The sequence below is a fragment of the Periophthalmus magnuspinnatus genome, chromosome 9 (assembly GCF_009829125.3).
Source record: "Periophthalmus magnuspinnatus isolate fPerMag1 chromosome 9, fPerMag1.2.pri, whole genome shotgun sequence".
In the NCBI taxonomy this organism is placed as follows: Eukaryota; Metazoa; Chordata; class Actinopteri; order Gobiiformes; family Gobiidae; genus Periophthalmus; species Periophthalmus magnuspinnatus.
In genome coordinates, this window is record NC_047134.1 from 23,964,116 (window position 1) to 23,979,665 (window position 15,550).

At 37.8% G+C, this 15,550-nt stretch overlaps 1 protein-coding gene across 1 annotated transcript in view; it reads right to left on the minus strand.

Annotated features, from left to right (window-relative positions):
* loxhd1b (lipoxygenase homology PLAT domains 1b) overlaps positions 1-15,550 on the minus strand; it is a 54,663-nt gene that overhangs the window by 16,283 nt on the left and 22,830 nt on the right. Inside the window, 10 exon segments of the mRNA XM_055224238.1 lie at positions 812-940; positions 2,015-2,119; positions 2,842-2,990; positions 4,684-4,817; positions 8,045-8,196; positions 9,434-9,755; positions 12,348-12,508; positions 13,260-13,452; positions 14,760-14,956; positions 15,031-15,107. Coding sequence (XP_055080213.1) covers positions 812-940; positions 2,015-2,119; positions 2,842-2,990; positions 4,684-4,817; positions 8,045-8,196; positions 9,434-9,755; positions 12,348-12,508; positions 13,260-13,452; positions 14,760-14,956; positions 15,031-15,107 — 1,619 coding nt within the window.

A 15,550-nucleotide genomic window follows, 5' to 3' on the forward strand; every position in this document is an offset into this window, starting at 1 on the left:
ATACACCAGTGTACACAGACAATGGGGGCGAGGTGGGTTAAGTGTCTTGCCAAAGGACACAACAACAGCAATGATGTGTGGGAACTGGAATCATCAAAACCAGCGGGTCAATGGATATGACCGCTCTACCAATAATGTTTAGGTCGAGAGCGCGATTCGAAATGGCAACCTTCGGATCAGTGGGCAAACACTCTACCAACTAAAGTGTTATCTATAATAATAATAATAATGAATGTGCGTGTGAATGGGTGAGTGGTTTGAGAGACTTGAAGATGGAAAAGCTCTATATAAAAAATTTTGACTATTCACAATTTACCATGACATTGATGCAATGCAAAAGTATTATTATTTCCAACCTACTACCATGGCTTTCAAAAAACAGATACTGAACCTAACATCGAAACTAGATATTCATTTGAGCAAGTATCAATACTAAAAAGTGCCATTCACAGGACAGAAATTAACCTTTCTTGAATAGCTTTAGAATGATCTTGAGCTGTATCAGAACAAGTATAAGACAAACAGACTAGTATACGCTCATAGACCACTATGGAACCTACTTGGACGACTGAGGGATTACACAGACATAAGGCCACAGGGGAATATAAAAGAAAAACTACCATTTCATGTTGAAAATTACATTCTATTGTCTAAAGAAAGAGTGTTTTTTATTATCATCATGGTATTGGAATTGGTATTGAATATCAAGTCTATTCCACAGTATGGAAATGGGGTTTGAAATTTTGTTTGTATGGTGACAGCACTGTGCTGTGCAGCCGAATACCTCTGAAAAGCAGTTTATTTTTATTACCTGAATTGTCATGTCCAATTCTCATTTTCTCCAGGTCGCCCAAGTCCACCGCCTCCACGGTGAACTCATTGATCATCCCCTGCTCAAACTTGTTCTTGTAGTTCTTACAGGCCTTAAGGTTGATAAAGCCTGTGACCAGAATAACAAATGTAACAAAGGCTTGTACTCTTTCACCACTGGAATCACAATGAACCTCGAACACAAGAGGAGCGTTACCTGAAGGGCTGTGCTGTTAATTCAATTTTGTTTAGAAATATTGCTCTGATCAATTACAAAAATGTGTGATCAAAAAACAGTGAATTAAATTAGGGATGCACCGATTCTGCTTTTTCAGTTTGATAGCGATATCGATACTTTGACTTTAAAGGTCCTATATTACTATAGTAATGTTGTTACCTCATCAAAAACATACCTGGAGTTGTGTTTTGTCATTCATACATGTGTGAGTAACCTTGAACCTTCCCTGAACTTTAGAATGATCTTGAGCTGTATCAGAACAAGTGTAAGACCACATAGACAAGTATACACCCATTGACCACTAGGGAATCTACCTGGATGATTTATTAGTCTGTCTACATCTCCAAAGCTCAAAATGCTCTGTTCCACTTTGTGATGTCATGAAGTAGTAGTTTTCAAGTTAGCAGCAACTTTTTTAGCTTTAGTTCAGTAGTAGATTGGCAAATTCTAAAGCTGAAATCATCCAAATGATTCTAGTGAAGGTGTATGGAGTTTAAAAACAGAGTGGAGCACTTCCTGTATCATCACATGACATCATAAGGTGGAACAGAGTTTTTTTCAGTTTGAGAGAAAAACTCAAAATATGAAGAACCCAAATATGCATGTTTTTTTTAAATTAAATATGTGTGAATTAAACAAAACACAATTCCAGGTATGTTTATGATGAGGAAACAACATTATAACAGATCAGATAATATACCAGCATTGGCATCGGTGCATCCTTAAATTAAATAGCCAAATCTGCCCCTCAAAACAAGAGAAAAAAGATTCTATTTCACAGTTGCTTTTAAAACATAAATCACTAAATATTACTGATAAATGATAATACAATCTTCTATGCACTGAGTTTGACAAAAAAAATTGCACAGTTGCCCTAACAATGAACAATTTATAACAGAATATAATATCTTTTGAATGGTGAAAACTACGCAAAATGGTGCCTACAAACGCAGTGATATTAATTACCTGTATCATCGTTTTCACCAAAAAGAATAGCAAAAACGTTGGCATCAGTCCCAGCATGTTTCTTCTCTCCAGTTTTTATTTTCAAAGTGTAGGTAGTAGACATGGCTGCAAAATAATTTCAAAATGTTAGTCTTTGAATCCTTTTATCTCCTCACTCCATAGTTTGAATAAAAAAAGTAGACTAAGTGAGTGTGACGTCACCCACAGCGTTCGGCTCCAGTCAAATGAAGCTCATTGAGGCTAGTGGTTATAGAGGCGAATTTGAAGATGAGTTCCATATTTGGAATTCCGACTGCGAGTATCATAGCAAAGAAAACGGCAATCCAGAGCAAGGCTGCTGGTAACTCCCCTTCCCGCTCGCACCATTGGTTTAGCATGGAGCGGGCGCTTAGCAATCAAACCTGTTGCTAACGCTAGCGGGAGCAACCTTGGGGAAAGAAGGCACCTGATTTGTGTGATATTATAGTTCATATCTTGATTTATGGTCGAAATAGCGGAATAAAAATACCAAGAACATGTTGAGAGGATTAATACGAACATTTTAAGACAAAAATGACAAGGCTAACTGCTGCAGTTACAGAGAGAGGGGCGACAGTTTTTCAAATTCACTTTTTGTGAAGTGAATTGGAGTCAGAGAGGATGGAGCCAGAAGCACGCCCATGATCACTTCCTATTTGGAACGTGGTGGCTATGTCCATTTGTATATACAGTCCATGCCCCAGTCACTCACAGCACTACACTTGCACACATCTCTGTACTATTCTGGTTAATACTTATGACTCTGTTTAAGCTCTCCTGTATTTTTTCTTTATTTAATATGTTTTTACATTTTTGCTCAAGTCCCAGTTTGGCTCCGCCCCCCTCCTCATCGTCATCGTCTTTCCACATGAAAGCCTCGTCCACCGGCACCAACTCCCTGGCAATCTGTCCGTCATCTTCATCCACGGCAAGCCAGCGATTACAGGGGAAGAAGTATCTAAAATAAAAAGTGCAGACTGAGTAAGTATTAAACAATGAGGTTTTAATGCAACATGCAGAGTCAAGCTCTGCAGAAGCTCTGTGAAATAACAATAGTGAAGACAATACTGAAGACTGAACTAGGACTAGACCAGGACTAGACCAGGACTAGACCAGGACTAGACCAGCAGTGAACCAAGACTACCTAGACCAGGGTCAGACACGGACTAGACCAGGACTAGAGCAGGGGTAGATCAAGACAAGACCAGGACTGAATCAGAAGTAGACCAGGACTATGGAAGGACCAAACCAGGACTATGGAAGGACCAAACCAGGACTAGACCAGGACCAGACCAGGATCAGACCAGGACCAGACCAGGACCAGACCAGGACTAGACCAGGACCAGACCAGGACTAAGCCAAGACTAAAACAGGACTATACAAGACTATACAAGGACTAGACAAGGAATAAACCAGGACTAGACCCAGACTAGAACAGCACTAGAACAAGAGTAGAACAGGACTAGACCAGGACTAAACCAGGACTAGACCAGGACTAGACCACAGCTATATAAGGGCTAATCCAACACTGAACCAGGACTAGATCAGAACTAGACCAGGACTAGAATAGAAGTACATAAGGACTAAACCAGGACTAGGCCAGGACTACATGAGGATTAAACCAGGATTGAGGAATAGCTCAAGACTAAACCAGGACTATACAAGGACTGAACTAGCACCAGACCAGGAAAAGACCAGGACCAGACCAGGACTAGAATAGAACTGAACCAGGACTGAATCAGAACTATACAAGAGCTAGTATAAAGAATTAGAAAATAGGCTGTATTTTCTAGTCTTCAAATCTGGTTTCAATACAAGTTCTAGTGTCATTATATATATATATATATATATATATATATATATATATATATATATATATATATATATATATATATATATATATATATATATATATATATATATATATATATATATATATATATATATATATATATATATATATATATATATATATATATATATTTGACCTACTTTCTACCATCCTTTATTGCACATCTCTGTTATTGATGATTATCTGAAGATTGACAGTTAAAAGGTTCAGTTGATACATACTGCCATTGTGTCCCTGGGCAAGACATGTCCTCTGCTTTGCCTCCAGTGTTTATGTATGCTTATGTTTGAATGCATGTTCTGTGCAAAAGTGGGACAACAGATGGACAATAGCCTATAGCAACAATCTGGCCTGTTTACATGTATGTCTCGTGTATGTTCTGTAATATCCACTGTGCCCTCCAACTAAACAAAGAATCATTATAAAGTAAAAAGGGCCTATGTTACGCTGTATGTTTTCTGATCTATGTTATAATGTGGTTTAACAGTTACGGAGAGAATTTCAACTGAAAGAGAATTGGAGCCAAAGTCGGTGGAGCCAGAAGAGCACCCATGCCCACTTCCTATCTGGAACGCGGTGGCTAGTGGGTTAGCCATGTCCATTTATATACACAGTCTATAGAGGATACATAGTACAAGGGCATGCTTCTAGTTGTAAATATATAAGCCGCTGTACATGTATTGTATTTTTATTTTTTTAAGTCATATTCACAATTGTAAACAGCTAAAGTCAATCCTAACCTTTCAACTCTCCCATTCTCTGCCTAAGGGTTGGTTTGTTGTTCGTTTGTTTCACTCACGTTGTATCGTCCTTGGTGTCCACGATTTCGACCCGGTCCAGATACCAGGAGGAGTAAGAGCCAGAGTTGTCATGGCGAATGCGGAGCTTTTTCAGAGGACCCAGCTCTATGGCCGTCACAGTGAAAACATCCTCCTGTAAAGCGGAGAGCATCATGGGAAACCGCTCACACAAATTCACTCCAGTCATGCTGTCTTCACTGCAGGGGGTTTACAATCAGGGGAGAAGCAAAACCATTCAAAACAATCATTGCAGTCAACAGAGGATTTAGAACAAGAAAATGTTGCGTAATACAGCTTTAGCTAAACACTATTTAAATTGTAAAAACATTTTATAGTTTTGTATTTTGATGGGATTTTAATAATGATTTGTATTTGTATGTGTATGTGAATGTACTACTCTAAATATATGAAATATACATAAGTATATTTTAAAGTGGATACTTTTTACTTTTACTTCACTACATTAGAGCAGGTATCTGTACTTTCTTCTCCACTACATTTTGAACAGGACTGAAAAGTGAATGTATTTTTATTACTATTTGAGACCTGCTGAAAAGCCTGAGGTTTATTTTTAAGATGTTCATAATTTGAGCAAAACAAAAATAAAACCATACAGAAAGAAAGATCTCAAAATCAGGAAGAAATACTTTTACTTTTTACTCTTGAAGTACATTTTTAAACGGTTACTTTAATATTTTTACTTAAGTATATTTTTTCATGTGAAACTTTTACTTGACTTTATTTAAGTAACAACATTGAGTACTTCTTCTAATAGAGTTAATACTTTGACTGAAATGACACAATATGGCATGTAACTAATCTCTCTTCATGAAGATTGAGACAACCCGCTCACATTAAGAATGCATGCTTTTCAAGGTGAGTAATAAAAACACCTGTCATGACAAGATAATGCCATACTGTGGAACATTCTACACAAAGCAGTATTATCTCCCCATGATAGGCACATACCCTTGTCCAGGAAAATTACATAGTACACTTTTAATTACATTCGGCCAAATTAATCAAAATGAGATTTAAAACCCCACTAACCGATAGTTCCCCTTAGGTATGCCGGTTGTGAGTTGCTTAAGAGCTGAGTCTAACACAGGACTGAATAATTCACTGGTCTGATGGAGTAAAAGTAGGGCAGATTCAGTGACACAGTGCACTCCCGGTGGCTTCAGACGGTACTACGCCTCTCTGCAGGAGCACTTGTAATCCCATCACTCACTCCCACACATCTCTGCACCAGCTCCTTTTACATGGAAGTGCCTGAGACTTTGAATAACTGCAGTTTTATTTCCATTCTGGGTAAAATTAGAACAAAAGTATTTATATAGAGGTGTTAGCTGCTGCAACAAGCTCTAGATGGTTAAAATTGGCAATAGAATCACATTTGAACCTGGGCTGGCGTTAGCTGTCAATGCCTGTACTGATTATTTTCCTAGATTCCCAGAAATGTATATTTTATTTAAGTCTTTTGAACAAGATTATTTTTAGTTTTAGTCAAGATTTAGTCAATGGAAATGTCATGCTAATTTAGTCTACAAAATCCAAAATAGTTCTATTTTACCAGAAAATGTTATAATGATCTGATATTTTGTGTTTGGTTTAGAGTTGACACTTTTGACTGTTCTTGTTCCTGTTTATGTGTTATTGATAATGTAACTGCTTTTGTATGTGACACTTGGTTGCTATGATAATGAGTTGATGTGAAGGTTTTATTGGTTTGTTACTGATCTGTTTTTAGGAGACTGGCTTTGGTGAGTTGAGACTGCTGTTGCTTTGCTCTTGTTTTGGCGTGGGTTACACCCTACAGCAGGCCTTGCGTTTTAGAAAATAAACAGCCAGTGTGTTCAGTGTGTTTCCTTACGCCAGAACAGTACAATATATATATTTTTTATTTTAATTATGAAAAATTTTAATAATTAGGCCTACTTCAAGGAACTTGCAGACATGGATGTTATTGTTTGCTTTTATTTCAGCTGAAAAATAGAACTAGAATCTCCACTCGTTCATTTAATTAATTTATATTTCATTTTATTATCTAACAAAAAATATCAGTACTTTTACTATTTTTTTTTACTAGTTTTAGTCTCCTGGGACTGTAATGTTAACCTACACTGAACCTCACCCACACCATTTATCCACAGCATTTGGAGAGATTCAGAAGTTGGCTGAGTTTTCTCTCAGACCACTGAGCCAGATTCAACACTGCTGCAGCTCCCTCTCCCTCTAGTGGTGCAATACGATGTAAAAAAAAAAAATGTAATTCACACTCAAAAAAGATATTGGGCCGACTACACTTTAACACAGGCATTCAGCATTTCATCCTCTTATGTAACAGCCTTCAAATATTGATTTCAAGTCCATCACTAATATCTATTTTATGTTTATTCATTTATTTCTGTGTTTCCCAACTAAGACTGAATGGGGTGATTAGGAGTTATCAATAATCTCTTGTCCACAATATAAAAACAGGCAGAATATACTTATCCTTTGTTTTCCTAGTTACAATATTAAGATGTGGTCTAAATCTGTAACCAAAGTTATTAAATCTGTACCCAAAGTTAATTATTGCAAATTTATTATACACCAAAGAAAACACTATATTTAGTTATGTAGATGACCCCCCAAAAAATTCTGGTGGAACTCAAATTAGCTGGAGAACATGTGTGAACCCAAACATATCCACTTACAATAAACAAGGAAGTGTTGACAAGCGTGAGTAAGTGTTGATGACTCATTCTAAGGTCTAGTATTGCACTTATTAGAGCCACCTGTATGTGACACCAACATCTTGTCAAGCAGGTAAGATAAAAGAGATATATGGGGGCTTAGAAGTCCTCCACCAAGACATTTTGTGCAGAATAGGTGCAATTTTTTGCATTTTAGTGGATTTGAAAAAAAGTTTTTTTTTTAAACAACCAACTTCTCTAATCGGTGGCATTAAAAGTCTATATTAATCTGATAGCCAATAATACAGCAAAGCAAAGTGTAGAGGAATTTTCAAGGACAAAATTATATTTTCCAGGACATTTGGCCATTTTTCTAATTTTTAATGCCTGCAAAACAGGCCAATTATTTTCCAGGTTTTCCAGGACACGTGGTAACCCTGCATATACTGTTAAGTGTGAGCAGGTCTTGATTAAGCCAGCATACCTCACCCTTTTCAAACTTGGTTAGTATTTTCTTGTTAATAATATAGAAACAGGCCAAATACATTGATCCCTGTTACACTAGTTACCATGTTATTACCATCCTATAACATGCTATTGTAATGTTAATAATGTAATAAATATTATGTGGAAGAATGTGCTGTGAAATGTGACCAATTCCTTCTTGATTAAGCCAACGTACCTTGCCCTTCTCAAACTTGTTCAGGTTGTTGGAGCTCTTCAGGTAGCGTTCTCCGGTGTCTCCGTTTTCCCCATAAATATTCACGAAGACTTTGGCATCAGTCCCGGCTCCCATCATGCCTCCAGTGAACACACTCACTTCGTACGTGTTCACTGTCCAGCAATACACAAAGGATAGATGACTAACACCTCATTAACCTTATGCACCAGACAGGAAACTGGGTCAAAACAGAGCAAGTAAACATGATATTCTCATAGTGGGGCTGTGGAGTGAATCCAATTTGTATGATTATAATTATTGCTCTGATTAATTATAAACATGGTGTAATACAAAAAAATAATTAATACAATTTGTTCTAAATGATATGGCCACTGATTCAGCTCCACAAAATCTGGAGCACAGCAACCCAACTGATGCATTTTAAAACAAATACAAAATGCTTCTCATAATAAAAACAAACAAACAAAAAGAAAAAATATTGGTTGCTAGCTAGTTCCAATCAGAGGGACAGTTGGCTCGACCATTTCAAAGAGTCGTGCTAAAATTACTGAATTGTGACAGATCAGACAGTGGACAGAGAGCTGTGGGTTGATTAGGGGTCAAGAGTCAGAGGTTAGGGGGTTAGGGTCAGACAGTGGACAGGGAGCTGCTTGTAGGTGTCACTGACATCATGTTAAAAACTTTACAAATATGAGGAAAACTTCACTAAATGGCACTTCTGCTTTTGTGTTTCAGTGCTAATGTTAATTTCTATTTGAAAAATTGTAACAAAAATGTAAATGTAAAATTTGTTGTAATGACGACCCCATGATTTTTAGGCGTAGATTATTTCAGTCAATGGCATTATTTAAATATTTATTATGTTCCAAAATTAGCATTAGCCCTGACACACAAAGATGTACCTTTGTAAGCATTTGTGAAGTGTTTAACATGTTGTCAGTGGCATCCACCTGCAGCTCCTTATCCACTGTCTGCTCTGTCTGGATTTACTGATTTTAGCACCACTCTGCAAAAACCTTAGACATTAGATTACAGTGGAAATGGTCAAGCCGACAGCCCCTCTGATTGGAATGAGCTGCTACTGTTGTCCACAGAGCCAATTGTGTCTAATAAGCCCTTGTAAATCATAGGGCTGGGTGGTAGTGACAAAAATAATTTATATTTTGGATTATCCAAAGTTTCTTTTACTAAGTTGTTTTAGATGAATGTTGTGATTTAAAATGTACAAATTAGTGATCCACATATGTCATAGATTATAACTATATAGAGCAGACAAAAGCACAATAAGTCTTCTTTAACAAAAGGCAATTAGAGAAACAGGGAATATCATTGTGCATGATATTGGCCACCTCTTTATCTTAGTAAAAGTTAAATTCAAACAGACTTTACCTTCCAGGTCCTCTGCATCTTCAGGCAGCAGCTCCACCACCAGCTCTCCATCCTCCTCCCCTGACGCCAGCCATCGAGAGCAGGGGAAATGATACGTGAAGACCACCTCCTGCATCTCCTCCCCTTCATCATCCTCGTCCTCCTCTTCATCTTTCTTCTTTTTCTTCTTTTTCTTCTTGTCATCTTTTTTCTTTTCTTTGGGCGCCATAGCCATGATCAAATGCTTCACATCCACAGACTCCAGGAACCAGCCCGGCCCAACCCCAGAGCCGTCATGGCCGATTCGGATTTTAAAGATTTTCCCAACGTCCTTTGCTTCAATCTGTAAAAATATATGAAAAAAAACCCCATACAATGCAATGCAATGGAACATCTAATGGCCTGGATTCTGATAAGTAAAGGTACTACGTTATGCAAAATTGACTTTTTTGGGCTTTAAGTCATGTTATAATGTTGTTACCTCATCAAAAACTGTTTGTTTAATTTTCACATGTTTGAGTGATTGTTTATCATTAGTCTGCCTACATCTCCAAAGCTGAAAATGCTATTTTCCACCTTGTGATGTCATTAGAGGTAGAGGCTATATTTTACCTTTTATTCAGTAGAAATAGGCAATTCCAGTGCTGAAATTATCCAAATGCTTCTAGTGAAGGTGTATGGAGTTTTAAAATACAGTGGAGCACTTCCTGTATTACCACATGACATCATAAGGTGGAACAGTGTTTTGTGTTTGTGTTCTAAACATGTAAATCATACAAAACACAACTCCAGGTTTGTTTGTGATGAAGAAACAACATTATAACACAGATATCTGTGTAATCCTTCAGTCATCCAGGTCTGTTCCATAGTAAAAGCCGGAGTTAAATCTGTCAACTGAACTAAAAGTTGCTCATCCAAGCCGCTTCTTCAGTTCTGGTCAGATTACTGGAGGACTTATATAAATCTGAAGGGAGCTAGCCAGTAGGCTCGTTAAGGCTGAATGATTATGCTAAGTAGGTCCCAGGCTCAGTTAACGCTAGGGTAGTACAATAGACCTAGCCTACATATAGAAACTGTAAACAATATCTGTTTACAGTTTCAGTGTAGTTAGCTTCTACCTTCAGATAGATACACTGCCTGGCCAAAAAAAAAAGTTGACACCAAAAAAAAAGATCACACACTCTAATATTTTGTTGGACCACCTTTAGTTTTGATTACAGCACGTATTCACTGTGGCATTGTTTGGATAAGCTTTTGCAATGTCACAGGATTTATTTCCATTAAGTATTGCATTCATTTTTCACCAAGATGTTGCAGTGATGATGGTAGAGTCTGACCGCTGCTCAAAGCCTTCTCCAGTACATCCCAAATATTCTCAATGGGGTTAAGGTCTGGACTCTGTGGTGGACAATCCATGTGTGAAAATGATGTCTCATGCTCCTGAACCACTCTTTCACAATTTGAGCCCGTTGAATCCTGGCATTGTCATCTTGGAATATGCCCGTGCCATCAGGGAAGGAAAAATCCATTGATGGAATAACCTGGTCATTCAGTATATTCAGGTGTCAGCTGACCTCATTCTTTGAGCACAGACTGTTGCTGAACCTAGACCTGACCAACTGCAGCAATACCGTACCTACTTGCTTAATTAAATCCAGGTGGCGACTTTTTTTTGGCCAGGCAGTGTATCAGAACTGAAGAAGCAGCTTGGATGAGCAGCGAAACGTCTTCACTCCTACAGCTTTTTGTCCAGTTGACAGAAATAACTTTTACTATTATAACACAGAGCAGAAAATAGTGTAATATGGGCTCTTTAAAGATGCACCAAACAACTTTATCTATCTCTGTGGAGACAAGCCAAATTAGAGGTTAGATCTGTGGTGATTTGCACCCATTCAAAGTTTAAAGGTATATTTTTCTAGGTATTTCTGAGCAACAATAACACCTGTAGTGAAATACTGGATAGACAAGTTTTAATGCATACTGTGGAACATTACTGGCAAAGCAAGAACATCTACATTAAGACAGGCAGATCCTTGACCTGAAAAGTTCCATGGTGCATCTTTATTCTTTTTTCCTAATTTTAATTGTGTATGGAAATTGAGCTTCATATGCGAAATGATCATACTTGACAGATAGATACAAGAGAGAAAGAGAAAGATAAACGTTCTCAAGCAGACCAATTTAACCTTCTATTCAGTTTTTGCCATGTTTGCCTTGAATGTCAGCTTTAAGTGGCAGTAGCTCTCAACATAAAACATAATTTGATAGAGCAGTCAGATCCATTGACACAAAGGTTGGAAGTGTGATTCCTCCTCCCACTGATGAATACTGCCGTTGTGTCCTTGGCATAGACTGTATATATAAATGGACATTTAGTCTTAAAATGTTCGTATTAACCTGCTCTACATGATGATGATGTTTTCATTTCACTATTTTGGCTGTAAATCAAGTTATGAACATTAATAACAGACAAATCAGGTGCCTTCTTTCCCTGAGGTTGCTCCCACTAGCATTAAGAATAGGTTTGATTGACAGCCTTGCTAAGCGCCCGCTCCCTGCTAAATCAGCGGTGCGAGCGGGAAGGAGCGTTACATTGAACAGCCTCGCTCCAGATTGACTCTTTGGTTGCTATGATGCTCGTGGTCAGAATTCCAAATCTGGAACTCAGCTCCAAATTCACACCTCTAACTGCCTCGATGACCTTCATTTGACTGGAGCTAAGCGCTATGGATGACGTCACACTCCCTTAGTCAACTTCTTTCTTCACAATCTATGATCCTTGGGCAAGACACTTAATCCACCTCGTCCCCAGTGTCTGTGTACACTGGTGTATAAATGTGTGTTAATGGGTGAGTAGTTCCTTGATGTAAAGTTCTTTGAGTGGTTTGAAGAGCATGTGGCCATTTATAACTTGTGTAAAGATCAAAAATACCTTGAATATTTCTGTGGTGTTTCTCTCAAAATTGTTGGATCTGCTTTCGAGGATCATGACTTCAGACTTTCCTTTGTCTCCGTACATTTGGATGAACACTCTGGCATTGGTACCAGCAAAAGTCACGTTTCCTGTCACCACACTAATCTCATAATTTATCACTAAAACAAATAAAAGAAAATACATGTAATTAAACATTTCTACATTACTTTTATATTCAAAACAAGGATATTTAGAGCTCATCAGGAAAAAGTCAGGTTAGCAGTTACAGTTACTACTACTACTGAGATAGATTTCACAGTTGTGAATTTGAAGTTATGTTATAATGTTTCTTCACTACAAATATACCTTGAGTTGTGTTTTGTTTCATTCACACATGTTTGAGTAACTTTAGTTTACTTTATTATGGGGTGTTAACTGCAGACACACATATTTAGATCACCATGTTACCTTTGACTGTTTTTGAAAATGCTACATTCACCAAAAGCATGTATTAACATGTTTTATACATATCACTTTTGTTTTTGGTGCTCTGCGTCCCCCCTCCCTTTGTTCTTTGTGCTCCCCTTTCAGAACTCTATCACGACACAATCAGCCGCGTTCCGCTAATGAAATTACTGCACATCACATCAGGTTTGTCAAGTTGGTGTATAAAGTTTTGTATAATGTTTTTGTATATTTATGGCCAATTTTCATGTGGGAGCAAGAGTAATGTAGGCTTGTGGGTGGAGCCTTGCACAGAATCCTACTGCTATCCGTAAGGGGGATTGGAAAAGGGCACGGGAGAGATAGTTAAAATACTCAAACATGCATGGATGATAGCTAAAAACTCTTGAGGCATGTTTTTGATGAGAGAACAATGTTATAACGTAGTAGAAAGTTAAAAAAAAAACCTTTTTGCAGTTTGCTTACTTTGCTCTAAGTCCAGAATTTCACTGGGGTAAATCTCCACCTCTGTTTTTCCATCTGCCTCATCTTTACAGAGCCAGCGATGACTTGGAAACATGTACTGACTCCCATGAACCGGTACCATGATCTGAACACTGTCCAGAAACCAGCCAGCCCGCATGCCCACGTTAGTGTGACCGATCATCAAACGGCTTATCTGGAAAAAACAGAACAAAAGCATCAACAAGTCTCTCAACAGATTTTTGAGCGTATGAATGGATTAATATCATAGACAAAAGTATAAAGAAGTATAAAGACTGTATAAAGAAGTAAACTAAGTACGTTTGATGTCACCCATAGTGTTTGGCTCCAGTCAAATGAAGCTCATCCAGGCTAGCAGTTATAGGGACGGATTTGGAGCCAAGTTCTATATTTGGAATTCCAACCGTGAGTATCATAGTAACCAAAGAGCCAATTCGGATCGAGGCTGTTGATGGTAACACTCCTTTTCCCCGCACCTCTGGTTTAGCATGGAGCGTGCGCATAGCAATCAGACCTGTTGCTAACGTTAGTGCGAGTGATCTCCGGGAAAGAAAGCGCATGATTGCTGTTGTTGTAATGTTCATATCTTGATTTACAGCCAAAATAGTCAAACAAAAAACATCAGGATCATGTAAAGCGAGTTAATATGAACATTTTAAGACCAAATTCACAAGGGTCACTGCAGCTGTTACAGAGAGAGGTGACAATTTTTCAATGTAAAAAGAGTCAATGGAGCCGGAAATGATCATGTGATCACTTCCTATTTTGTAACGCGGCCGCTAGCAGTTTAGCTACGTTATATATATATATACAGTCTGTGATTAATATGAATGAATTAGTCATACTGTCCAAACCAAAAGACTAGATTTACCAGAAAACCGCTTGTTATAACAACAGAAGCAGTTTCTAGTGATATACATTTCAGCATTTGATTTATGTGACCTGTTGGCCTGAACCTTATATTACACATAATGGACTCTTGTGAGCTTTAAGCCATGTTATAATGTTGTTACCGTATTAAAACCATACCAAGGGTTCTGTTTTATTTCATTCACAAATATTTGAGTCATCCTTTATTATCAGTCTGTCTACATCTCCAAAGCTCAAAATGCTCTATTCCACCTTGTGATGTCATGATGTGGTAGTTTTAAGTTAACAGCTACATTTTACCTTCAATTTAGTAGAATTAGGCAAATCCAGGGCTTAATTTATCCAAATGATTCTAGTGAAGGTGTATGGAGTTTAAAAACACAGTGGAGCACTTCCTGTATTACCACATAACATCACAAGGTGGAGTGTTTTCTGTTTGAGAAAAGAACTCAGACTAAATATGTAGGGTTTATCTGTTAAAAAAAATGTGAGAATGTAACAGAACAAAACTCCATCCATGTTTGTGAAGAGGAAACCACATGATAGCATAGATCAGGAAATAATGTTACATCAGACCAACCCTAACCCATCCTTAAGGCTCGACCTATTTACCTGTCCGATGTCAAAGGTTTCCACAGTGAACACGTCAACACGGCCCATCTCAAAGTAGTTTCTCAGATTGTTGTCAGAGACGATCAGCATCATTTTGCAGGTGTCGCCTTTCTCTCCATAAAGCTTCACAAACACATGTGAGTCCGAGCTGCCCCCGGAGATGTTTCCAGTCTTTACAGCAATGTGATATTCCACATCTGACACACACACACAGGATTAAGTATGAACATGTAGTAGTATAGACCTATTATGACAGAAAAACACAACTTACTATACAGACGCTGGCCATCTAAGAACGGCACCAACTCTCTCACAATTTGTCCATCATCCTCATTGCGATCAAGCCATCTGAAAAATAATACACTGCTGTATAGACATTCCAAACAAGTATTTTGTATATTTTAATAAGAAGAAATGGGAAGAGTACTTTATATGTTTATGTTCATACTACTGTAATGTACAATGTAATTGTACATCTGACTAATGACATAGAGTTAATGTAATCAGAAAAAAATACAATTTGCAACGATCTCATACTGAAAAATTTGCAGGATCGGATATCCGTTTCCAAATATTGGTTCGGGGGGGAAGGGAGTCTAAAAGTCCCTGCTTAGACTGTTGCCCTCACGACCCAGCTCCAGTAAGGGGAAGAAAAGGGATGGAAATAAATGGAAATAAATGCTGTCATCGGACTCTGCACTGGTATCGGTTAATATTGGGTATTAGCAGATAATTAAATCCATAGTATTGGAATGCTGAAACTAAAAAAAGCTGGATCGGTGCATCCTTAG